This window comes from Plasmodium malariae, assembly GCF_900090045.1.
Source record: "Plasmodium malariae genome assembly, chromosome: 8".
Taxonomy (NCBI): domain Eukaryota; phylum Apicomplexa; class Aconoidasida; order Haemosporida; family Plasmodiidae; genus Plasmodium; species Plasmodium malariae.
In genome coordinates this window covers 697,672-725,439 of record NC_041782.1, presented here as the reverse complement: position 1 = coordinate 725,439, position 27,768 = coordinate 697,672, and the positions used below count along the sequence as shown (strand labels likewise).

Here is a 27,768-nt window from a genome sequence, read left to right as displayed (position 1 = left end):
TTTAACAAATCGAATTACCCATTTATTCATTCCATGAATATGCTAACTCATTGTTTTTTCACTGTTCATATTTATGTCCACAAAAAATGGAAATTTTTTTTTTTTTTTTATTGTATTGCTTTAATGCATATATTACACCCATTTCTACACATATTTTAAATTTCTTGGCAAATCATGCCCATCAATTGCAATGAACTTTTGTAATATATATATATAGTTTATACATAAAACTTTTTTCCTTTTATAAACTTAAAATATATTTTTGTTTTGTTGCTTTAAAATTAAGAAAATTAATCTAAGTTTAAACAATATTGAGAAAATGTACAAAAGTGAGTTTAAAATTTGAAGGCATGTTTAAAGATGATAACCGTACTTTATGACATTCATTAAAGGGGAAATAGAAAGGAAAAATTTATTTTTTGTAGCTTGAAAGTTTAAAAATGAAAAGGAGTTTATATATGAAGTACATATGGATTTAAATAAATAATTGAATACAAATACGTGAGTATGACGTGTTTATGCACATATATATACAACTACATGTATATATATATATGCGAGTACAACCTACAATACGGCATAATGAAAATTAAAATCAAAAGTTAAAACAAGAAAACGCGAGGACAAAAAACAAGAGACATATTTTATTAAAAAAAAAGAAATGAAACGGAATAACTTCATTACTCATCTATAATTATATATTATAATATCTTTTCTTTTTTTTAATTTAATAAATAGTTAAATAGACTATTCAGGAATGAGCATATAAAATATGTAATACTTTACGATTACACAATTGCGCTAAGAATGTGGATTTAAATATATATATATATATATACATGCATATAAATGCATTTAAAAATACGTGAAATATGAATAAAAAAAAAGATGGGGATAAAAACAATAAAGGTGGAAACGCAAAAGGGAGCACGAAAAATTTAAAAAATAAAATAATTTTAAAACATAAAAAAGTGACAACGAAAAAAGGGTTGCGCTAACATTATTTCGGATATACAATTCTTCAGCATGTATACTTTTTTCTTTTTCGTTTTCTTTTTTTTTCATTATAAAAAGGAATTAACTATTTAAGCAAGTGCTACAATACCAGTCGTTATCCATATCAGGGGGATTGTCAATAGAATATTTACAGCAAATCCAGTGATACCATTTTTCACATTTATCACAACCAATCCAATTTAACCCATCAGCTGGTGAACCATCACTTAATTCTTCGTAAAAACATTTACATACAGGGCAAAATATTTGTTCTTCCTTAATTTCTTCATCTTTTTTTATATTTGATTTTACTTCTTTTATTAAATTTGCATCCATTTTTACATGCTCACCTTCAGTATTTTCCAATTTTTCTATTTCAATTTTATCCTTTTTGATTAAGCCGTTGAAAACGTTGGTATTATTCGCACTATCATCAAAATGATGTCGTTTGTCTGTACTTGCAATATTATTATTTGAATGAGCAAATGCAGCCTGTTCGTTATTATGTACGTTATTAAAAGTGCTTAAATTTGAATCACCTCCCACCTTGTTAGTATTGTTACTAGTGTTACTATTTTTATTTTTTCTATATCTTCTTTTTTTCCTACCATCTATTTTTATCTCTGTGTTGTTATTACTACTATTGTCCCATTTGATATTTGTGTTAACATCGTTTTGACTACTTTTTCTCACTCCGTCAATATTATTATTATTGGTTTGCAGCACATATTTCTTTCTCTTTTTTTCTAAATGGTTATACTTATCATTTATATGAGCAAACGCATTTTTCGTATTTTTACTATCTTCATATTTTGTGTTAGAATAGTTATACAAGTTGTTACTTGCTGGCATGTTGTTACTTGTCATGCTATTGTTCGCCATCATGTTGTTATTACCATTATAGTTAAAGAATGGTATAATACCATTCGGACTGTCAGGAATTTTCCTCATATATTGCATGTAGCTATTATTAACAATATTGTTTATGTGTGCATACCCTTTAGAATTAAAAAATGAAACATTTTGAAAAGATCGAAGTTCTTCTGTTTCATTTTCTGATAATACAGACACAGCACTTTCAGTCACATTGTCATCAATAAAAATAACGTCGTTTTTAAATCTTGCGTTTATTGGTGGGGTCATAAGTAGGTTATTAGAATAGTCTGATTCTAAATGTATGTTGTTATTTTTATTTGATATTAGAATATTACTATTACAATTAATATCATTACTATTACTATTAATATTATTACTATTACTATTACTATTATTAATATTATTATTAATATTATTATTATTATTATTATTATTATTATTATTATTATTATTATTATTATTATTATTATTAATATTAATATTATTATTATTATTATTATTATTATTATTATTATTATTAATATTGTTATTATTATTATTATTATTAGTAGTAGTAGTAGTAGTAGTAGTAGTAGCAGTAGTAGTAGTAGTAGTGTTATTATTATTATTACTATTATTGTTATTACTATTATTGTTATTATTATTGTTGTTGTTGTTATTGTTGTTGTTACTATCATTATTTGCTTTATTTACATAGCTGGAGAAATTGCTCTCATTTTTAACATCGTCCTGTATATTTGTTAGAGTATTAGATGGTGTTCTTGAATGTTCATCTATTAAGAATTTCAAGTCTTTATGAATAGAGGTATCGTTGTTAAATGTTATATCTATATAATGCCCGTCATCATTGTCGTTACTTAAACATATTTTCTTTCTGTGCACTTTTCTAAAATCATTGGATGACATATTTGCATTTCTCTTCATAACATTCAGTTGTGTTTTTTCAAAAATGGTATTAATGGATGGATGCTCTTCTATTTTTATCGGTTTCATTAAATGGTTTATGCATTTTTTATTTAAATAATTGAAGACATATGTACCCAAAAGAAAATTATACAAATGATTGAACGGGAAATATAAAAAATTTTCAAAAAAAAATAATTTATTCGTATTAATAAAATTCACTATTGTGTTTTTTTTACAATATTGGAATGTATGCTTAAAACAATATGCTTTCTTAGGATTATAAATATCGACTCTACCAAAAAAGTTATCCATCTTACATCCTAATAATATTCCACATGAAATATGAAAAGACACATCACAATCTGTATTACTACAAGTTATAACAATACCATGTTTAATTCTACAATAACTACACACTTTTTTATTACAGCCTGTTTTTATTTCATTAATATTGTTTTTTTTAGAATATACTGTATTTACGTATTCTAGACATTTTGGATGAACAAATAATAATTCTTTTTTTGCCTTATCTTCAAAACAATTTAAAAATCCATCTAATCTAGGGCAGTACGAACAGAAACCTATTTTTTTCTTTACCTTAAAATATTTACACCTAGGACATACGAAATCGTTTTCATTTTCGTTCTTGTTAATAAGGTTACTACTACTTAAATTATTGTGCGCTTTCGTACTTCTTGTATATATACCTTCTGCATCATTTACATTAACTACGTTTTCTTTTCTCGTAGGAGAATTTTCATTTATACCTTCTTTATTCTTATTTGGTATATCTGTGGTGGTTTCTATATGCGCATCTTTAATATGCATATCACACGTTTCATTGTGCACATCCACCATCTTTCTCGTATCTGCTCCCCTTTCATACACATAGTCGTTGTTGTCTACGTTTTCGCCCTGCGCTTTATGGTTATTGTTACTATTACTGTTACTATTACTGTTACTAATACTGTTACTGCTATTTCTATTGTGGTTGTCGTTACTGTCACTCTTATTATTATCCTCTGTAGTGTTCTTGTCATTTATCCTGGTATTATGAATTATGCTGACGCTACCATTAACGTCCTCCTTGTTGATATCTTTTTCAGTGAAGTGGGTAGCATCTTTGTTTTCCCCTTGACTTTGTGCATCTTTCGACTTATCTTTATCATTTGGATCATTCATATTTTGCATTTTGTCAACATAGAATTCAGCATTATTATTACTACTGTTATTGTTAGCATCGGACAAATTAACTTTATTATCCTTTTCATTCATGGATGGATCAGGGCTAACAACAAATTGGGCTTCTTCTTCATTTGGCTGCTTTCCCCCGTTTGGTTGTATTACTCCATTTGCTTGACCTACTTGCTGTGCATCCAATTTAGGTTTGTTTTTACTTGGTCTTCCTACCCTGTTTGTGCGCAAAGGGTTTTTTACCTTTTCAACTTTCCTAATACTGATATTATTATTATTATGCTTGAATTTCGTGTCTTCATTTATATAATTTTTAATTATATCTAAGTTCATTCTATGACAACAGAAGTAACATATAAATACATTACAAACGGAACATTTTTTTAAAACGCTTAAGGACCCAAGTCTTCTTTCTTTTTTGTTTTCTACTTTTTCATTTATATGCATCCCGTACGCACTGCTTCTTAATTTGCTGCTTCTCAGGAGGGCCGTGTTGTTATTACAGTTACTGCTGCAATTAGCGTTACTGTTGCTGCTAGTATTACCGTTGCTGTTAGTATTACTGTTAATATTAGCGCTGCTGTTATTGTTACTATCTTTGCGGCTATTTACTAAAATTGCTTCATTCTTGACACCTTCCTTTTTTTCTTCTTTTCCCCCCTCAGAGTAACTCGCTTTCGATAAACACACGCTACAGAGCATAAGATTTTTATTATTCAAAAGAGATAGAAACTTAACAAAAAAATAAAAAAACGAATCATTGTTTTCCATTTTGCAAATATTTACATGGTACTTCTCTAATATAAGCTCAGATAATTTTCTTAATTGGAAATCATTAAAGTGAGGATATAATAATAAAATATTTTCAAAATTTTTTAGCTTTTTATATTTATCACTTAAAATAATACTGTTAAATTCTTGTAAATCCTTCTGCATGTTTAAGAAGTCATATGTTAGTAACTTTAGTAACGAATCCTCATCTAATAAATTTTCATTATATATATTTTTAAAGCTACTTATACTTATTATATTGGTACATTTTGTGTTGCTAATTTTGTTTATTTTGTCAATATCGAATAGATCTGTTGGTGTGTTTTTATTCTTGTTTCTTTCTTCGAGTTCGTGGAACAGCTTTTCCGCTTCCCTGTCAGACTCTTCATCATCATGTACTTCTTCCTTCTCTTTATGTACTTCTTCCTTCTCTTTATGTACTTCTTCCTTCTCTTTATGTACTTCTTCCTTCTCTTTATGTACTTCTTCCTTCTCTTTATGCACTTCTTCCTTTTCTTTATGTACTTCTTCCTTTTCTTTATGTACTTCTTCCTTTTCTTTATGCACTTCTTCCTTTTCTTTATGTACTTCTTCCTTTTCTTTATGTACTTCTTTCTCTTTATGTACTTCCACCTCCACACGTGCTACACTTTCCTCTTTTTCAATTTCACCTACACTAGTAACATTTTTGCTTGTTTCTTGGGAGTCCAATATAATATTATCTCCCCCAATAGAGGTGGTACCACCGATTTCTATTGAATATTTTTTCTTCACTTTGTTAATTTCCACCATATTGGAAAAAATATCATTTGGTTGTTTGAATAACACATGATCAAAATTCTGAGTGAAGTCATTAAATTCTTCAGAAACAGCCAAATTGTTATTAATTCTAGCTTTTTCATTATATTTATCATAATTAAAATAAACGAATTTGTCAAATATGGATTGGGATGAAAGGGATAATAAATTAAATAATTTCAAATCACTTATTTTTAAATAGGACTGTAAAACATATGCATCAAATAGTTTAGACATATTCAATTTGTCTTCTAATTTATTTTTATTAAATTCTTTTTCTCTAAGAATTTGATATTTTCTTAAAATTTCGGTTGGAGCTTTTCTTTGTGAATGGCTAGAACAAAATAATACTAGTTTGTTCGAATCATTTAATTCTATTAAATATTTATTGGATGACGTAGCACAAGATATATGATAATATTTATAACAGTCTGCTATGTTACATTTTATTATTCCTGTATTATTTGTTCGTAAACATAAGGAGCATTTATATTTCGTTTTGTCTTTATTATTTATTTCTATTTTGTCATTGATAACACAGTTACTTATTAATGCACAACGAATATGGCACCACTGATTTTTCTTCTTCGTTCTTTTGATAGGGCCTCCTCCTAAATAGAACGAATCGAATTCACATATGCAGCATACAGGTATTTTAAGAACAAAAGAAAAATTTTTATTATAATTATATTTTAAAAGTAGGCTATTATTATGGTTGTCTTCTAATTCGTTCTGAAAAAAGGAAGATCTGTCCTTAAGAAAAACGTTACACATGCTACTATGATCATTATAATTGCAATTACTATTATTATTGTAACTATTGTAACTATTGTTATTATTGTTATTATTGTTATTATTATTATTATTATTAATGAAATGGTCAGAGCTATTGCGCGTCATGATGTTATCGTATGCGCGTATGTTTAATTTGTTATCTATCTCTTCCTTATTATTGCACATAAAACCACTAACTTCGCTTTTAACCGCACAACTGTTACCGCTGTTGCTGTACATGTTATTGATGGTTCCAGCATTTGCGTTCATGTGTTTATTCACGCTACTGTCGTTATTAAATAATGACGAGTTACATATTTTTTCATTTTTTGTGTTATTCTTTCCTGCCATACTACTAAGTAATTTAATCTTATTAAGTTTTGTGCTTCCAAGTGGTCTACCTCTTTTTCTTACAACAACATTAGCATTATTAGAATCCTTGCTATTCATGTTATTCTTCTGAATGCCTACTCCTCCATGCGCTTTTTTTGCTCTTAATTTATTTCTTCTTTTTAATTCTCTTTTGGCCATTCTTCCTTGATATAACTTTTGCTTATCTCTTCTACCTCTACGACTTTTTTCTTCTTTTTCCTTTTCTAGTTCTTCTTCCATATCACTCTCTTCTAAATTCTCATTAATGCAAAAGGATTCTTGACGAAATATCTTCAAGTTATCAATGATAAATTTGTTGTCATTCTTTTCATCATTAGAATTGGTATTTTTTGTAACAACAATAGAATTGAAAAAAATTTTATATTTAAACTTATCAGCATTTTTAAGAATTATATTTTCAAAAAAATCGTGTGTATCTTTAATATCGACATTATGTTTTTCCTTATAATATGCAATGTCCACATTTACATCAAACAGAAGCAAAATGGACTTATATTTATAGAAGAATTTGGATGCATCGCAAAAAGCATTACTATTATTATGATTAGCAATATTACTACAACCACTACCACTACTGCTAATGGTAGTTCCATTGATGATAATCTCTTCTGGGGGTGTGTAATACATTAATTCATTCTTAACGTCGTTTAAAAAATTTCCATTGAGCTCATTATTATTACAAGATTTTATTAAAAAATCAATATCTTTTTTTTTTCTCGGACCACTTAACTGTCTAATAATTTTAAAAGCCGTGGAATCTTCAATAAATAAAATTTGATTTCTTAAATATGAGCACAAGGGGCAAATCCACTGTTCTTCATCTGTATTTTTTGTATTTTCTGTATTATTATTTTCTTCATTATCTATTTTTATTTTATCTATATTAATTATGCCATTATTGTTTACATTGTTTTGCACATGTGCAGAGGGGTTTTTTTCCTCTTCATCCCCTTTGTTGTTCATCATGTTATCGGTACTATTGCTTCGTATGTCCTTGTAATACGATTCTTCATTCTGTTCATGCTGCTGTTCATGTTGTTGTTGTTGTTGTTGTTGTTGTTGTTGCTGTTCTTGTTCTCCTTGTCCTTCTTGTTCTTCTTGTTCTTCTTCTTCCTCATGTTCATTTTTTACATGTACTAATTTTTCAACTTTTAGTTCACTGCTTTTATTTTCTTCATTCGTATATGGGTTATGGAACTTATCCGCATTTTTGTTCTGTTCGTACTTTTTATTTCTCAGGTAACCTTCCTTCGTCGTTTCTCCTTCGCTTTCCACATTACCGTTGTACAGGGGGGTAACATTACTACTACCATCGTTATTACTACCATCACATCTAATGTTTACATTAGCAATGTCTGGTACTCTATTGTTATCTCCTAATAGCTCACATTTCCACTGATACTTCATTTCATTTGACTTTTCGTTGTCAAACAATTTACTGTCATTACTTACTCCTTTTATTATGGAGTTAAAAATGCTATACGGGGAATTTACGCTAATATAATTATCAGATAATAACGAATTAATAATATTAATGTTGATCTTTTTTGAAACCTTCTTCTTATTGGTATTAGATGAGATGTTTTTATTATTATTATTATTGGTACTACTTCCCAATGCACTAAAGTTACTACTGTTATGATTACCCATATAAGTACTGCCATTATTATTATTGACATTGTTAATATTCTCGTTTATAGCCTCTTCTGAGTTATTTAATTCAGATTTGCTTGAAATTTTTCTTACGAAATTATAGTTTTTAATGTTTTTCGAGCCTGTACAAAAGGAATGCATAGGTGTGTAACAACAGTCACAAAATACTATTGGATTATCTTCCCAGTCTTCTCCTTGACTGCAAATATTACACAAAGCCTTTTCTGTCCAACTATTAGGCAAATGAGAACTATTATTTACTAGAATTCGTATTTTTAATAAGTCTATTATTTGTTTTGATAATGTATATGTATGTTTTGTATTTAATTTGTTCTTTAGATATTCATTTATATAAAAGTTAATCATCTTATCTTCCACAGAATACCAATATTGGTATGGTTTCTTTTTTTCGCTCTTTATATTTTCTAATAATTTTCTTATAATTTTTTTTTGTTCTTTTATATTATGTACATAACGAGAAAATAAAACACATATTTCTTTATTAATATTCTTAATATTATTTGTATTCTTAATATTTACTTTATCCGTATTCGTTATACTTCCAACACTTAGCAGCTTCTTTTTGTCATCAACATTTGTTTTGCTTTCCTTCCCCTGCACATACACGGTAAGGTTCCTACTATTATTATTACCACTGTTATGGGAATTAGCGGCATTAGCAAAATTAGTGGTATTACCATCATCAACACCATTACAATCATTCATATTCTTACTGCTGCTCCTATCCTCTGTAAAATTTTCAGAAGTTTCCTTTTCAACAGCAATTGCAATAGAGTCTATATTCGATATATCCTTAATTACATCTCCATTCATATCATTATTATTGCTGCTGTTCTGTTCTGGTGATTGGTGCGTCTTGTCTTTAAGCACAGTGTTATGCAGAGGATTATGCATAAGGTTAAGCAATGAATTATGTACAGGGCTAATCATTGGATTATGTGCAGCGTTAAGCATTGGATTATGTACAGGGTTAAGCATTGGATTATGTACAGGGTTAAGCATTGGATTATGTACAGGGTTAAGCATTGGATTATGCACAGGGCTAAGCATTGGATTATGTACAGGGCTAAGCATTGGATTATGTACAGGGCTAAGCATTGGATTATGTACAGGGCTAAGCATTGGATTATGCACAGGGCTAAGCATTGGATTATGCACAGGGCTAAGCATTGGATTATGTACAGGGCTAAGCATTGGATTATGTACAGGGCTAAGCATTGGATTATGTACAGGGCTAAGCATTGGATTATGTACAGGAGACGACATATCACCTGATATCAATGCATTATTATCCCTTTTACCATTTTTCCTCTTATGATTTTTTAACTTATTAAAATTTATACAATGCATATGTGTCCTATTCTTCGTAATTGAGTTACAACTATTGTAATTTACGTTCAGAATATTCCTTCTATATCTACCTAGGTTAATATTTGTCAGTATAAACTCAAAATACACATTTGATTTATATTGATTTCTTTGTAAGGAAAAAATGGAATTATTAAAGGGGATAGTTGCTTTGTTCGGAATAGCAAATTTAAAATTCTTTAAGTAATGAAATTTATAAAACTGACTTTGTTTTTTTAAAAATAATTTTTTGTCATATTTCTCATTTCTTTGATTTTCTTTGTAAACACTTAGATGTTTTTTCTTCCCATCAATGTCCTTTGCTTCATCAGTGAATATTTGATTTTTGTTCTTATTATCATCTATATTGTTCATAGATTTTTCTTCTTTTTGTAAATCTTTTTTCCTCCCCCCTTCACTACTCTGCATACCTTTTGTATCATCTTTATGCACTTCTTCCCCCTTCACTATGTACAAAGCAGATACGTTCTTTTCACACATGTCCATTGGACGATGTTGATTACTTTTTTCATCCAATTGATTATTCGTTCTATCATTTAGGGAACTTCCAAGTGTGCTCTTTTGTTGTTGTGTTCCTATTCTTATTTCTTCACTTAACTCTAACTGCAACATTTGGTCTTTTTCTGAGTTGAAAAAATCTGACCTTCTCACCTCTTTCGTTTCTTTCACTTCTGTCGCTTCTTTTGTTTCTTTCACTTCTGTCGCTTCTAACGCTTCTATCCCTTCTTTCGCTTCTTTCGCTTCATTCGCTTCTTTCGCTTCATTCGCTTCTTTCGCTTCATTCGCTTCTTCCACTTCATTCGCTTCTTCCACTTCATTCATTTTCACTTCGTTCAGTTCTTCCCTTACGTGTCCAATGCCCAAATTATTAGCAAGTCCATCTACCTTCCTTTCATTATTCACTTTTTTCGATTCAGCAACTGTCAGTTCTGAGCTATTTCCATTGACATTGAAGACATAACTGTCCCCCGTAAATTTATCATCGGTTTTATTTAGATTATCTACTTCTTTTACAATTTGTTCCTCCTCTTTACGTGCTTCATCTGTTTTATTGTTCTTCTCCTCTACGATTACCTCTATCTTTTGTACTTTTTGTTTTGATGGTACTACATAATCAACATCAGTGAGCAATATTTTTTTTTTTTTTTTTTTTTTTTTTTCCTTAGTTTCCTATTTTGCTCATTAAGAATATTCAAACTTTTCTTTTTGGTCTTAACCTTTTTGCATGCTAATTGTTTATTTATATTTTTTATGTGTATATATCTAGATTTAGAATTGCTCAGCTTCAAGTTTCTTACTTTGTACAGGAGATTTTTATTCTTTTGCTCTTTCCAATAGGGTAAAATATTGCCTAAAATTATTGGCAACGAATTGTAATTTTTGAGTTCATCTAAAATTACCTTATAACACTTTTCTTTATCCTCCGTAGACATTTTAGGGTTCAGAATATTTCTTTTATCACCAAAAGTAATTTCTGTCAACAGTTTTGCTAACATTTCTTTTTCATGCATATCGTCTTCTTCATTGAATGTTTGTTCCCTTTCCTCAGAGCAGCTATCATGGGTTACATTTTCATTATGGCTATAACAAGTGTTATTATCATTGCATCTCATATTGTTTTCATATGTATTTCCGCCACTTGAAATATTATTGTTATTATTACTACTACTGTTACTACAACTACTACTTCTAATACTACTCTTAACATGGTTATTATCTTGGTTGTTTACTATCTTTGGTTTAAAATCATAATTCTTAGGAATATAAATAGAAATATGAAAACCACTTGGTACAGGTTTATTCTGTATATAGGGAAGTTTACCAATACCATCATATTTTTTGTTCAAAAAGGGGTTAAAAAAACCGTTATCTTGCTTAGTATTTCTGTTTGCCCTTGAATTAAACTTATCCAAATGACATTTATAATTATCATCATATTCTAAATTTTTTTTCATCTTTCCCTCTTTCTTTTTTTTCGAAGATGGATTTTGGTTTTTTGGGTTAGATGACGAATTATTATTAACATCACTGTTGTTCATGTCATCATGTAACAACATGTTTTCATAATTATTTATCATATCCTGAGTATTGTATATGTCCTTTCCATACAACTGTGTATTTTGTAACATGAGATGTTTATTAATATACCACAATTCATTTTTGTAATTTGCCATTTCGTTGTTCAAGTGCATCTGATTTGTGTTATTATTTCTATTACTACTTCTGTTAATATTACTATTACTATTATTATTACTATTACTATTATTATTACTATTACTATTATTATTACTATTACTATTACTATTATTATAAATATTATTACCAGGAAAATGGTAATTTTGTGGGTTATAATTTTGAAGGTCATATTTATTATTCACGTTGTTAAAAGAAAAAAATGGATGATAGGGATGGACTGTTCCATTGCTAAAGTTGTTGTTCATGCAAAACTTTTCAAAATTTAAAATATTTTTCCTATTTTGCATATTAGCGACTATATAGGGGAGGTCTTCCCCATCTTCCCCTTCTTCCTTTTTGTACATATAGCCACCAATATCACTACGAATTCTGCTACTTCGAACGTTACTATTACGATCACTGCTACTGCGATTGTTATTCACGCTGTTCCCGTTAGTGGTGTTGTCATTTTTGCTACTTCTACTCCTACTTCTACCACTTCTATTACTACTTCTTTTGTTTGGGCTTCCCTTACAATCTAAGTACACCTCGGAATCCCCATTTTGCGAAAAAAATATGGTTTGATTCAAATCGTTCATCTCACTAGGGTACATATTCATCTGTTTGTTCAACTTACGATCAGAAACATTGCTCAGATGCGGGTGACTGTTACTACTGAAGTTCGGGTTGGATTTGTTAAAGGAGATATTATTGCTCCTAATAGTATTATTACTACTATTAATATTATTAATGTTATTACCATTAGTAATGTTATTGAAACAGCTATTACGACTAGGGATGGAGGTACTACCAAAATTAGTAACATGATCAATATTTCCAAAATGATCTACACTGCAAAAATTGCCAGCATTGGAAAAAAGACCAATATTATTACTACCATTATTCATAACGTCATAACTGATATTGACCGCTTCACAAAAATTATTTGAATTATAAGTAGTAACTTGACTTTTCATGTAATCTCCTAACTCGTTACAATTTATAGACGCATAGGGATCCCTACTTAATGAATTGTTAACTAAGATACCGGGTTTGTTCGTGCTGTTTAATTTGTTTCCTAAAGCACCTGTTTCATTTTTGCATCCGCTAGAATCTTTGCCGCTGACATTGTCGCTAACATTACCGCTGACGTTGCTGCCAACGTTGCAGTTGATGGTATTACCAACTGCACTAATATTTGTATTGCCTACACTGTTATTATTAGTTCCGGACGTAATATTACAAACGTTAATATATTTACCGTTAAATTCTCCTTTTGACTCATTCAACTTAGTTGAATTGTTCGATTCCATTATAGGTTTATCTTCACCGTGTTCTTTAATATCGTTGTTATTCTTTGCTTTGTTTATTTTTCCCTCGTTTATGGTGGCAATAACATTTGTTACTCCACTTCGAGTTGAAGATGCATCATTAGATACATCACTCTTCTTTTTTTTTTTACATTCAACAAGAGCATTATTGCCTTTGAGATTATTCTTGTTCATAGTATTATTTAATACATTGTTATTACTAAAATTTATATGTGGACTGATCGTATTATTTCGATTTATTATGTTGTTAACATATACATTTGGGTATTTTAAATTACCAGTATTGTTCAGATTATTTGTGTCATCACAAGTATTCATAAAAGGATTGTTCAAGCTGTTAATGTGGTTAAAATCGTTGAGGTTGTAATTGTTAAAGCCTCTAGAATTGCTGAAGCCCCTAGCGCTATAAAAACCGCCAACAGTATTGAAACCGCTAGAATTGTTAATATTGCCAACATTGTTAAATCTATTAACAGTGTTAAAGCCACCAACATTATTGAAGCCACCAGTATTATTAAAGCCGCTAACATTATTGAAGCCACTAACATTATTAAAGCCACTAACATGGCTAAGGTCGCTAACATTGTTAAAGCCTCTATTCATGTACTCTATATATTCAATATTACTGATGTTTCTAATTTTCATACTTTCGAGCGCATTACTATCAATGTTGTTATAATTACTGTTACTATTATACATCTGGTGATAGATTCTTTGGCTTAATTTTTCATCTTTATTATTCATATGAAAAAAATTTAAATTTTTATTAACATTAAAAGAATAATTTGCTGGATGTTCATTTCTTAAATTTAAATGATGTAATGTATTAAGTAATAATTCATTTTTTGCCATTGGCATAAATTCTATTATACTTTTTCTATCATCCATTGTTACTGAACTTTTCTCACTGTTAATTATTCTTCTATCAATTTCGTTTGGATTATATTTATTATTACTTGCGTCCAACAACGTCTCATCATTTTTCATATTTTTTTTAATATCTTGCAACAAATTTCCAATATGGCCATTATTATTGCTGCTGTTACGGAGGTTACTGTTATTACTGTTGTTATTGTCGCCGCCATTGTTAACTCCTCTGTTGTTAACGCCACTATTATTACAGCTTTCATATTTTCTATCCTGCTCTATATTTCTAAAAAGGCTATGTTTATTATGCGAACGGTAATCCGAAATACTCGTGAGTCCATTTTTCTCATTTGCGTTTAATTTTATTTTTACTGTACTTTTATAACAGTTAATACTTTGAAATAATTTTTTGTTAATTTTTTTCTTTTTTATTTTGTTACATATATAATCTGTGCATTTTATATGATCTTCAAAAGCTGAAATTAATCTTCGATCAAAATTCGAAAAATACTGATTATCAATATTAGTCCAAAATTGATGATCATCTAGATTATCATTTTTCACATTTCCTTCCCTCAAGGCATTCATCACATCGTTATTTCGTCTTGCATTGGTTCTACCTCTATCCATCATATAAATGCATAACACTTAGGAATGTTCTAATACGTGTTCCTACGTATGTTACCACGCACACTCATTTATATATATGAATGCGGTATACATATATATATATACACATATATATATATTTATACATATTCATATATATGTACATACATACATATTCATGCACGTATATAACTGTTCATATAACATTTCATATATAATTGCACATATTATTATATATACAGTTACATGCAAATAATTCTACATGTATGTATACATAATATATATATAAACCGGTATACATAAGCACATATATATATATATATATATATATGTATATGTACATATATAAGTATGTATATAGTAAAAAACGGGGAAAAAAAAATAAAAACTGCGAACGAGAAATGTTCTACTGCGACAATACATTAAAAATGGTAACACATGTTTTTTTTTTTTATACTAGTTTTTTAATAAATAAATAAATATATATATATACATAAGAAAAAAAAAAAAATATATATATAATTATATAAAACAACGACGAAGTCCTCGTCTAATCAGCAGATTAGCACATTCTCATATTTTACAAATGCGAACAGTACAACGGGGGGATATTTTTCTCTCAGTTCTGTACATATATGCATAAATACATTATATATATATGTACAAATATTAATATAAAAATGTTATAAATAAATATTTCGTAGACCAACAAGGATAAATACGTCTGTTTTTTTAATGCAATTTTAAAATAGCCCAATTATAAAGATGATTAAAACTTTAATATAATTGCATATATTTATGTTTATATACATACATACATACATACATACATACATACATATTTATATATATATAAAAAAAAAATAAACTTAAAAATATTCAATTAATCCATTAAATACACACAAAAGTAAAAGAAAAAATCACATATATTTTTAAATATTTCAAGAAATAATCTTTTCTTTACCTCATCTTTTAATATATATACAAGTATACATATGTATATATACATATATATGTATATATATATATTTTTATACATACATATGTAAGTATACGTAATATAACATATATTATAAGAATAAAAGGTACGAAAAAGAGGCTAAAGGAATGTGATTTCATAAATTATCCCTCTTTAAATTATTTTCAATGTTATAAATATATAATATACGAGATCTTAATGCATATAAAATATTATAAGAGTTTTTAATACAAAAAAATTTTAAATTAAAAAGTTAAAATATAATGTTAACATAAAATTGTATATATAAAAAAAAAAAAAAAAAAGAGGCGAAAATGACAAAAGTTCAATATACAGAAAAAAAAAAAAATAATAAAGAGGAAAAAAAGTAAAGCAGTTTTCAAGGATGATATATATTTTTATATGTTATATATTACATGCATAAAAAAAAACGAGTATAAGCATTAAGAAAATTTAACTGCTCTCTTGTATATTATAACTTTATTTCCCTTATTAATCATTTATCATGTTACTAAATAAGAATAATTTTAATTTTTATTGTGAAGCTATCATCAGGAGTTAATTATGTATATATAAATATATATACATTACATATACATAAGTATATATATAAATATACTCACATACATAATATTATATATATAAAAACAAAAGCAATTTTTTTTACCATTTGAAAAGTATACCAACAAAAACTTGTCAAATTAAAGAGATGATAAAAAAGTAATATAAACGTATATAATATGTACAGTACCGTATATGTTAAAAAATTTTCTACAATTTTGTTTTTATGTTTGTTATTATTATTTAGTTTATCTATATTTTTTTTCATGTTTTTGTTTATTTTTTTTCATGTTTTTGTTTATTTTTTTTCATGTTTTTGTTTATTTTTTTCATGTTTTTGTTTATTTTTTTTTCATGTTTTTGTTTATTTTTTTTCATGTTTTTGTTTATTTTTTTTCATGTTTTTGTTTATTTTTTTTTTTGTTTTTGTTTTTTTTTTTTAAGTTTTTGTTTATTTTTTTTTTATTTTCCGTTTATGAGAAGAATTTTATTCTAACCTAAAAATTGTGCGCTATAAAAAAAAAGGAACAAAAAAAAATAAATTAAAAATTAAAAATGTTGAAGTATATATAATTAAATTATAAGTTAAATATGGTAATATCTCAATTGCTACTATCTTTTTTAAAAATAAGCAATTAATCGAACATATGTTTAAAATGTGAAGTAAAATTTTATATACAAAATTTTCAAGTTTTGCATTTCATGGAAAAAAATATTTTTCCTTATGCTACTATATGAAGGTCCGAGGAGGGTAAAAAAATAACGTAATATGGTATGTATAGTTGTAAACTATAAGGATTAATCATTTTTCTTAATCAAGCAAAAATAACTATCTTTTGTGATATATAGTAAAAAAAAAACAGAGAGTAACTTTAAAAAATTTGCCTAAAGTAGGTATATACAGTATGTATATATATATATATATATATATATATACATACATATGTAAGCGAAAAGGCGTGTACTTTTTATTTGCATGACTTTTAGTGCTTGGAAAAGAGGGGTGCAAGTTTAATTCTGCTATATCCTCGTCTTAAAGTATTTTATATGTTCTTGTTTTCTTTTTTTCATTTTTTAATATATGTGCAAGAAAGAGTGAATATTTAAAAGTTATGCTATAAAAACATATATATATATAAGTTGTATATATATAGTGCTTATTATAATACCACAAGTATGCTACAGAAAAAGGAAAAACTTTGTATAATAAAAGGATTTTAATATGACACATTCAAATGGGTATGGAGGATAGATGAACTGAACTTTCACGATGTGCTTTGTTCTGCCTTTATTTCATTTATCCAATTGATTATTAATTCAACTGTTCCATTTTTTTGTTTATTTTTGTTTATTTTTGTTTTTTTTTGTTTATTTTTGTTAATTTTTGTTTATTTTCCATTAGTACAACAAATTTGCATGCATAAAAAAATAAGTTTAAAATATGTTCAAGTTCAAAAAAAAAAAAAAAGTAAAATAAAATAAAAATATTAAAAAGAAGGCTCTAACTAAAAATATACATAAATAAAAAAAAAAGAAAAGAATAAGAAACGCATTTGTTCCACATCTTAATTTCCCCAAACGATACAGAAATAAAAAATTTGAAGAAACGGACATGATTAAACAACATACTTTATTATAACATAATTAATTGTTGTATAAATAATACCGATTTGTTCTGACGCCATATTTAAGCGAAATAAAGTAACGCACACATAATATAGCGTGAAAAATAATATCATCTCATGAATACTATTACTACATATGTATATATATGCATATATGTATATATTACACGAACGAGAATATTATGTTTACATTTTAACGAAAGGTATCCATTCCTGCTGCATCAAAATGCATACATTCATGTAATAGTTAAAAAATTGCAAATTGAAAACTCCGAAAAGCAGTAAAAATATGATAAAAAAAATGTAGAAAATAGTGAAAAGTAGAAAAAAAAAAATAAATTAAAATAAAGTATGGGTAAAATAAAGTTAAATAAAATAAAGTAGATAAAATAAAAAGGTACTTTTCTATGATGGGGTGTTAAATGAACAATAAAATATTAAATATTAAAGTAGTATTACATGTATTTAGAACTCTCTATGCGTATTAAGCAGCTTTAAAATATGTTATTGGAAATTTTGTTTTAAAATATTGTAAAGCAGCAATAGGAACACTATACGTATGTACATTTGCAAACAAATAAATAAATAAATAAATAAATAAATATATATATATATATATATTACATGTAAATGTATTGTTCGGGAAGAATAAAGAGAAAGGAAATAAAATTAATGAAAAGTAAAGAAAATAATAGAAATAGGGAATAATTTAATGAATATAACTCTTACTACTATGCTCATACGTGTAGATACGCAAATATGTTCAAATGGATCTTCAAATGGATGTACGTACGTGCATACATACACACACACGTATGCACGAATGTATGTACTCATTCACATATATTTTGCCATTCCTCGAACAGCGTCAGAACTTATAACATTGTGGGTAAGTTATGTCCTCCTTACCAACATGCAAATAGACAGTTTGTACTTTTTCTATTGTCTTTTTCATAACACGAATAAGTGATGTAATACCTAACAAGAATCCTTCATCATTTCCATTTTTATTTAAGCTTGCATGAGCAAAATCAATTATATATACACTAGCACTTTTCAGAATTTTCATATTTAACTTAGATTTCATATATGTACTTCTCTCTTGTGTAGTTAATGAGTCTTCAAATAGTTTTTGTATGCTCTCCTTAAAATTAAATATCTCTTCGTAATTCTTTTTTTCATTACTGGAATATTTTTGTTGATGCTTTTTTTCATTAATGCAACATTTATGTTGATTTTTCTTTTCATTTTGGCAAGTTGCCTGATCGACAAGCATAACTTTTGAATTATCACTCATATGATTGCTATTATCACTTATACTGTTATTGTTATCATTCCTATATATGGTATTATCATTCCTGTGTTTGTTCATTTGGCCGGTATACACCCCCTCGTCGCACTTATTCTTCGATGGATCCGAATCAAAAACAAATAATAAGCTAGACCCATAAAAAGCAAAATAATTTTGGTTTTCAAAAAAATATTTCATATGTTCTAATATGATGAGTACTTTTTTTAATAAAAGTACAGACAGATATGAATTGTCACATGCCAAAAAGTAGGACATAAAAGCTTCTACAAATTCTTCATCATTTTTTATTGAATGAGCATCTTCTTTTGAAATAAAAAATGGTTGTTGTTTTTTTTTACACCAACCTATTAAACTAGTTAAGTGAAACCCATGTGATATACAAGATCTGCTCTTCGCTTTTTCAATTTTTTTTTGTATTGATTTTTCATCACAATTATCACCATATAATCTCATTCCCATCTTTACATCCATAACACATGGATGACTCATAGTACTTAATGCATTTGTTAAACAAATAGCTGTTTTTTTTTCTTTTTCTTTGTTTTTCCTACTTTTTTTGTAATCTAGAAATATACTATCCTTCATATTCATTAAATCATATTCTTCGTTATCTATAGCAAAATTTTCATTTTTAATCTTTTTTCCAAAAGGTCCTTTCCTCTGAATACTATTGTTGTCATTAGGCACACCGTTACTACTACTACTTCGACTAACACTTCTGCTTTCCATTTTATTCTGTACATGGTTATTAACGTTGCTTCTGCACTCATGGTTCTTATTTCCATCTTTTTCACATGAATATTGCATTATGATGTTCTGTTCTAAATTTATATTCGCATTAGTATTTCCAGGAAGTTCCTGTACATATGATTGTATATCTGTTTGTGTACATTGTTGTGCATGTGTTGGGAATCCCTTCTGTACACCCAATTGGCGCATCTGATTGTCCATTCCTTCTTCACATAAGTAATCATTTTGATGCGTTTTTCCATTCCCCTCATTCATGTTTACTATGTCTAATATGCACTCGTTTATGTATGCATTGTTTCCGTCGCACATATTTTGTAGCGTCTTATTACCATTTAAACATTCGATAACCTCCTCTTGCTCATCAGTTTCTACGTTACCTTCCCCTTCAATGATACCCAACTGTTTCAAATGGTCTTCGTTCAAAAAGGCATGATAACAAGGAATTGTAAATTTCAAAAATTCTTTACCTAATTTCTCTTCTCGTTCAGAAAATTTCTTATTTATTGTAACACATTTAACATTCACTTTATCATCTATTACATATGAATAATTTGCCATTTCTCTGGCAATGCATATTTTTTTCTGGCAACACAAATAAAGCCATGCATAAAAAAAAGATTCTAATGCAGAACAGAGTTTTATAACTTTTGTAATTTTTTTATGAACAGGAAATATCCATTGATTCCTATGTCCACTTCCATAAAAAAATATAAACCCTTTTTTCCTCTTAGTGTACATTATAAATGAGTTTTGAAACTGGTCCTCATTGTATTTTATATTTGTCAAATCACTCATCTCGGACTTGTTCGAGGTATTACGACTATTTGGAACATGATGATCGCTGCTCATATTATCTCTACTGTTGGACGTATTGGGAATGCTTAGATTACAATGGCTACTCATATTTTCACGACTACTCCTCATATCTTCACGACTACTCCTCATATTTTCACGACTACTCCTCATATCTTCACGACTACTCCTCATATTTTCATGATTGCTACTTATATTTTCATGATTACTGGAAATATTTGGGCTACATATGCCCCTACAATTGCTTCCATTTTTGCTGTTATTGGAAATAATTGGGCTTAAAATACGTTGATTATTTATATTGTGGCGATTGTAGGAAATAATTGAGTTATTTAGGCTTCGACAATTTCTCATATTGTCCACAGTGTTGGAAATATTTGGTTTTAAGTCAAGTTGATTCCTCATATTGTCACTACTGTTAGATATAATTGGGATTAATACACGACGATTGCTCATATTGTCCCGATTGTTGGAATTAATTCGGCTATATATACCTCTATGATTGCTCAAATTCTCACTACTATTGGATATAATTGGGCTACTTAAGCCGTGATTATTACTCATACTGTGCCCCCTACTGTTGGATATAATTGAGCTACTCAAGCCTTTATTATTGATCATGCTGTCTCCTCTACTATTTGAAATATATGAGCTGCTCAAGCCGCGAAGACTGCTAATATTATCGCGATTGTTGGATATATTGAAGCTACTTAGACAGCCATGATTCCTCACCTGTTTGTGATTGTTAGTGATATTTAGACCGTTCAGACTGTTAGCTTTATTAGGGACATTTCCACGAATATCTTTAAGAATAAAAACATTTTGTTCATTGTCTTCTCTTTGTACATTTAGTCCATTTTGCTCATTTCGTTCATTATACTTCCCTTTTTCCTCGTCCTCGGCTATTTTTGTGAGATCCCAAAACTCGATTCTTTCTTTTACATTTTTATTAATACTTGTAGAGGAATCATGACGTTTATTGTCTTGCTTCTTCTTCCTTTTTTTCTCTGTATCTATAAGAGGTCTTGAAGAAGAAGCATCCTGTTCCATATGTTTATTTATTCTTAATTTTAGTTTGTTCAATAGAGAAACTTTTTTCTTAATGTCTCTACTACTACCAGAGCTAGAAGTGTAATGCATATCATCATTGGATAGATATAAATCGCTCTGTGATATATTCGAAATGGTTGTTGATGATAAGGAATATAGTTTATCATATCTTTCATTATTTCTATTTAATTCTCTTATTTTTTCCTTAACATACATATTCATTAATTCAGAACCATCATTTACATTTTCATAAGGAGAATTGTATATATTAATTTTACGTTCAAGACTTAAATCTCTATTTTTTAATTTTCTCTTTTTTATAAAAGTATTATAAGGAGGTAGTTTTATATTTAAATGAAAGGGATCTCCTCTTAATATATATAAAAAATATCTTATCACTTTATAAGTAGAATAATGTAATTTCCCTGTTATTATTAATTCTTTCTTTTTCCCTATTGTACTACTAGGATATATATTATCACAATAATACCTTAAATTTTTATTATATCTTTTATTATTACTTTCTGAATAATCTTTAAATTTGTAAAAATTCTTATGATCCTTTTCCTTGTGATAATTATTATTAACAGTACCATCAAACATGGTAACGCTTCTTTTCATTCTGTTGCTCGATAATGTTATTTTATTGGATGACACGTTAGAAGTTATATTGTTAGTACCATTAGTAATGCTTCTTAGATTGTGCACTTTGTTATTAGCAATCGGATTCGTGTAAATAGCGGTATTGTCATATGTAGTTCCGATAACATTTACAGTATCAACATTCGTATCGCTCACACGCAAACCATTGTTATCCGCTTGCACAGAGACCCCTTTATGATTTGTGTTCACGTTCGGATTTGCGTTAATAGTCAAATTTTCATTCAAGTTCGGATTTGCGTTAATTCTCAAATTTTCATTCACGTTCGGATTTGCGTTAATACTCAAATTTTCATTCACGTTCGGATTTGTGTTCACATTTGAACTTTCATTTTCTGCGCCTCTACGCGGTAAGTTACATATATCACTATATTCGCTCTTTCGATTAACATTCTTTTTTATTAACGCTTTTATGCAAGCTAAGGTGCATTTTGGTAAGTAATTTAAATTGTACCCCCCCTCTAACACTAGTATTATTCTACCCTTACAAAAGATATTGGCAAAATTTTTCAGTTGCAAAGTCATCCACTGGTACAAGTTATGAGTTAGGTTACACTCTCCTAAGGGGTCATTAATAGAAGCATCAAATCCGCAAGATATGAAAATAAATTCTGGTTTAAAATTTTGCAATATTGGTAAGAGTAGATATTTAAATACATAATAAACATCGCAGTTGTTATACCCTTTTTCCAGTGGTACATTAATATTGAACTTGTACCCCTTGTCACTTCCTAGTTCACTCTTTGCTCCCGTGCGCGGGTAAAATAAATTTTCTTCGTACAATTGCTGCGGCTTCTTTTTTCTTTTCTTCTTTCGCAAGTTGCTACTACTATTACCGCCGACATTATCGATAGCGTCATTGCTAATGGTACCGATATCATTGCCACTAACATTGCCGCTAACATTGCCACTAACATTTCCACTAATATTACCGCTAACATTGCCATTGATATTACCGCTAACATTGCCATTGATATTACCGCTAACATTGCCATTGATATTTCCGTTACAGCTTATTTTGATGTTATCGTTCTCAGTTCCCCTTTTGGTATTTACTCCCTCCTCATCCAAGCAATTACCCTTTTTGACACTCTCGATATTATCCCCCTTCCTCTTTTTTTTTTTCTTCCGTTCACTTTTTCTCTTTTCTTGTTTTTTTTTTTTTTTTTTTTTTTTTTTGTCAAATCGATGTATAGAAAAACATAACACGTCTCTGTCGTTGTAAAATATTTCCTGGGTACCATTATCATGATGTACATCCCAATCAAATATAAAAATTTTCCTTATTCCATATTTTTTAAAAATATATTTGCATGCAACACTTATATTATTAAAAATACAAAACCCGGACGGATTATTTCTACTACAGTGATGTCCTGGTGGTCTAATTGCAGCGAAACCACAATTGATATCAGCAAATGAGATAAGTGTATTCTTCTTATTATTACTACTATTATCATCAAGGTAATTATTACTATCGTTATTACTATTACAGTCTTTTATATTGCATATGGTTGTAGAATAACTTCTATAAGTTTTTTTACAAATAGAATAGTTATTCTCTTTATTAAATATGTCATTCCGAATAGAATTCATTGAACCTTTCTTTTCCGATTCCATATCTGTGCACAGTTGCACTACACGATTATCATATGGCTCCGTGGTAATATCAATCTGACCTTCATTTAGAGCCCTATAGTTCGAGCACTCAATATTATCGCAGTCTCCTACTGTGCTGATATTATTTTTGTACGAGTAGTTGGATGTATGAACTACCCTGTTCCCTCTCTTCACTTGCTGATTTGTAGATCTGCTCGTATTATCATTCCATTTATTCTTATCACTACCGTTATTATAATCGTTGGTAGACTTGCCTAAACAAGAGTCATATTTGACCTGCTCCCTTGTGTACAAATTGCTTTCAGACTTGGACCTCTTCAAATACGTGTTATAATTAAGCTTTCCTAATACGTGTCCATTTATACTATAAGGTGAAATATTTTTAAAAAAATTATAATTGTAAAAAAATGATTTTTTAAAATCAATATATTTGAATTTTTCATTTTCATTTGATAAAATAGCATCACATAAATTTAAAAGTCCACCAACAGCTCTCTTAGAAACTGTTCCAGTGTATGATGTATAATATGTGTCATGTTTGTCAAAAGGGTATATGACGTTTTTCTTTTTATATTTTAATTTTTTTTTTAAAGAATAAAAAATATTATTAATATGACTACTAGTATGACACTCTTTAATTTCATCATATAGAGCCTCCCTACATTTTATTTGAATCATTTTATTTATTACATTTTTTTCCTTTAATGCTTTTATTATACATTTTATTCTGTCTGGGCTTTCCACATGATTTTCATCAAAATGGAGATTGCCACACATGTACTCCTCATCACATACAAAACCAATACAATCATATTCAACATTTTTTTTTTTACTTGACTGTTTATTGGATGAAAGTGTAGCTCCATTATGTTTTATAGAATTAGAAATATTTTTTCGATCTCTATTGATGTATTTACAATATAAACCATCTGCGTAATCATGATTTATGTGCCTTTTACCATAACTCATGATATGATTACTTCTGCTAGGATACTTGCTACTATTTAGCGATTCCTTCGAATAATCCTCAGTGTATATATCGTTATTGTCCTCGTATTCAATATAAAAGCTATTATTAATCTGTTCCACTGAGTTTTCATTTTGTTTGAGAGATACATAAATTTTTGCTAAAATGTGTTTGTTCGTGTTAAATTCATCATCATTACTACTGCTCTTCGAATAGTATATTTTATTTTTTTTTTTTAGGTTCATTTTTGTTTTACTACTTTTTACATTCCTTTTTTTTTTTTTTTTTTGCAATTTTTGTATTACTTTTTTGTGATTCTTCTTTTTCATATTGTTAGTTAAATGTAATGTTCTTGTGTTGTTTCGATTTTTCTTTTCTCCATAACTTGCTTTTTTTTTCCTATCCTTGTACAGGTTATTATCCATATCTCCTTTTCTTTTTTTTTTAATATTACTTTTATCCTTAATATAATGTTTTGACTTAGTCTTCTCTGAACGTATGATATCTATGCCGTTTATTCGTTTTTTCTTTTTACATCCATCTCGTACATTGTTACAGCTCACTATGAACACGTCATCATTGTTGTTGTAGTGATGGTCACCCCCGTTGCAATGATCAGTGCAGTGATCATTGCCATTGCTTCTGTCCTTTGATCTTTCTTCTAAATTATTAGACTCCCTAAAATATTTATTAATATCATTTATGTTCTTAAAATTTTCTATTACTAAATTGTTGAATAATGCACCTTTACTTGGAAATTCAAAATGTGGTATATTACTATCATCTTTTAATAATAATTTCTTTTCATTTTGTCCTCTACTACTTATAACGCCCTTTTTCATATTTAATTAAAAAATCTATAACGTTACTGTGTGTATAGCAGTGTGTTTATAGCTGAGCATTTACACAAATGTGTTTATAATAAAGAATTTATAGGACTGTAATTATAGCAGAGCATTTACAGAAAACGTGTATTTATAGAAATGTATATGAGTAGTAGATGTATACGTGTGTATACAGGCAAAATGCATATTTGCACCAGTACGTTCGTAAGTTTATATGTGTAAGTGTATATATGTATAACTACGTATAACTACATATAACTAATAAATATACATATCAACATATAACTGCATATAAATATGTGTAATGTTCCTCTAACAACATTACTTGTGTGTATATGTTCATGTACATGTACATATGTGCGTACACTTTATTTTGCAAAATTATTTACACCTTCCGACTTTTTTTTTTTTCCTCATATCACCTATTTCAATGACATATTTCTGTTCCTCTAACGTGTTTTCTTTCTTAACTTATTTTTGCTTGTACATTTATCCATTCATTTATATGTGCATTTATTTTTGCGTTTATTTTTGCATTTATTTGTGCATTTATTTGTGCATTTATCTGTGCATTTATTTGTGCGTTTATTTGTGCATTTATCTATATATTTATATATACATTTATTTGTGCATTTATTTATCTATTACTTGTTTATTTAGTCGTTATTTTTTTTTTTTTGGGTTAATTTTTGTCTTGTATACCTTCACTTATTTTTATTTCAATGATTTTTACCATTTCTCTTTTTAAAACTATTTTTAACTTTATCAATAAAAAAAAAAAAAAAAAAAAAAAAAAAAAAAAAAATATTCAGAATACGGAATATTTTAGACAAAAATAAAAATTAATTTTTTTTTTTTTTTTTTTGTAAAAAATTGTGTTAAAAAATAAAGAGGTAAAAATAAGTCAAAATTTCCAAATAAATATTAATGGGTATTTAAATAAATTTACCCCCATATTATTAATACTACATGTGTATATGTTTATACGTACAAATATTTATTCATGCATGGATGTGTTCACACATACAAATATTTATGCATTCATATATACATATTTATCTCATGTATGTGCATATCACCATGTACATATGTATATAGTAAAATTATCCTATACACAAATATACTTTTTTGTGTAAGTATTTGAATATGCGTAGTTGTAGGACGCAGGTTAAAAGAAGTTGTGCAATTTCAGTATAAATGTATATTATATACTAAAAAAAAAAAAAAAAACATAAAAAAAAAAGAAAAAAAAAAAAGAAAGTATCTAAACTAGTTGATTCATGAATAAAACGCTTGTATTATAAGAGAGTTTTCATAAAAAGTGAAAAATAATTACTCCCACTCTTTTAATGTTCAAAGAATATTATTATAATCCACTATTATTTTGCAAGTATTGTGAAATTATAGTAATATTCCTAAAACTACTTTTCAAATTTTCAATAATACGAAACTGGAAAACTATGAAAATGAAAATGAAAATACGAAACTGAGAAACATTAAAATAAACTTTAAAAAAAATTAAACAATTTACTTCACATACCTGCATATATTTTGAAGTTCATTTTTATGCAAAAAAAAATAAAAAAAATAAAAAAAAAAAAAGCAAAAACCTGAAGAGGACTTCAGTTATAAGCATAAAAATGAACATATAAAAATATACAAATTTTACGTAACAGGGCTAATTAATGAGAAAAGGTTAACAAATAAATATATATATAAATATATACATGAAAGCATACATGAATGTAAATATTTATATACATATTTATATATGTACATAAATATGTGTATATTAAAAAAAAAAAAAAAAAATTTACGTCCAATGTATATTACTATAAATATACACATATATAT

General features: G+C 27.9%; 2 protein-coding genes across 2 annotated transcripts; both read right to left on the bottom strand.

The window, feature by feature from the left end:
• Window positions 1–1,077: 1,077 nt before the first annotated feature.
• On the bottom strand, window positions 1,078–14,756 carry PmUG01_08023900 (conserved Plasmodium protein, unknown function; the record flags this gene model as incomplete). Its single annotated transcript, XM_029004392.1, is given in 2 exon segments — window positions 1,078–10,890; window positions 10,905–14,756. 2 exon segments carry the CDS (start codon window positions 14,754–14,756, stop codon window positions 1,078–1,080), a joined length of 13,665 nt encoding a protein of 4,554 aa, XP_028861085.1.
• Window positions 14,757–18,765: 4,009 nt separating this feature from the next.
• HDA2 (histone deacetylase 2, putative) lies at window positions 18,766–25,911 on the bottom strand (the record flags this gene model as incomplete). Its single annotated transcript, XM_029004391.1, has 1 exon — window positions 18,766–25,911. The coding sequence occupies one exon, from the start codon at window positions 25,909–25,911 to the stop codon at window positions 18,766–18,768; it is 7,146 nt and encodes a 2,381-aa protein (XP_028861084.1).
• Between the last annotated feature and the right edge of the window lie 1,857 nt (window positions 25,912–27,768).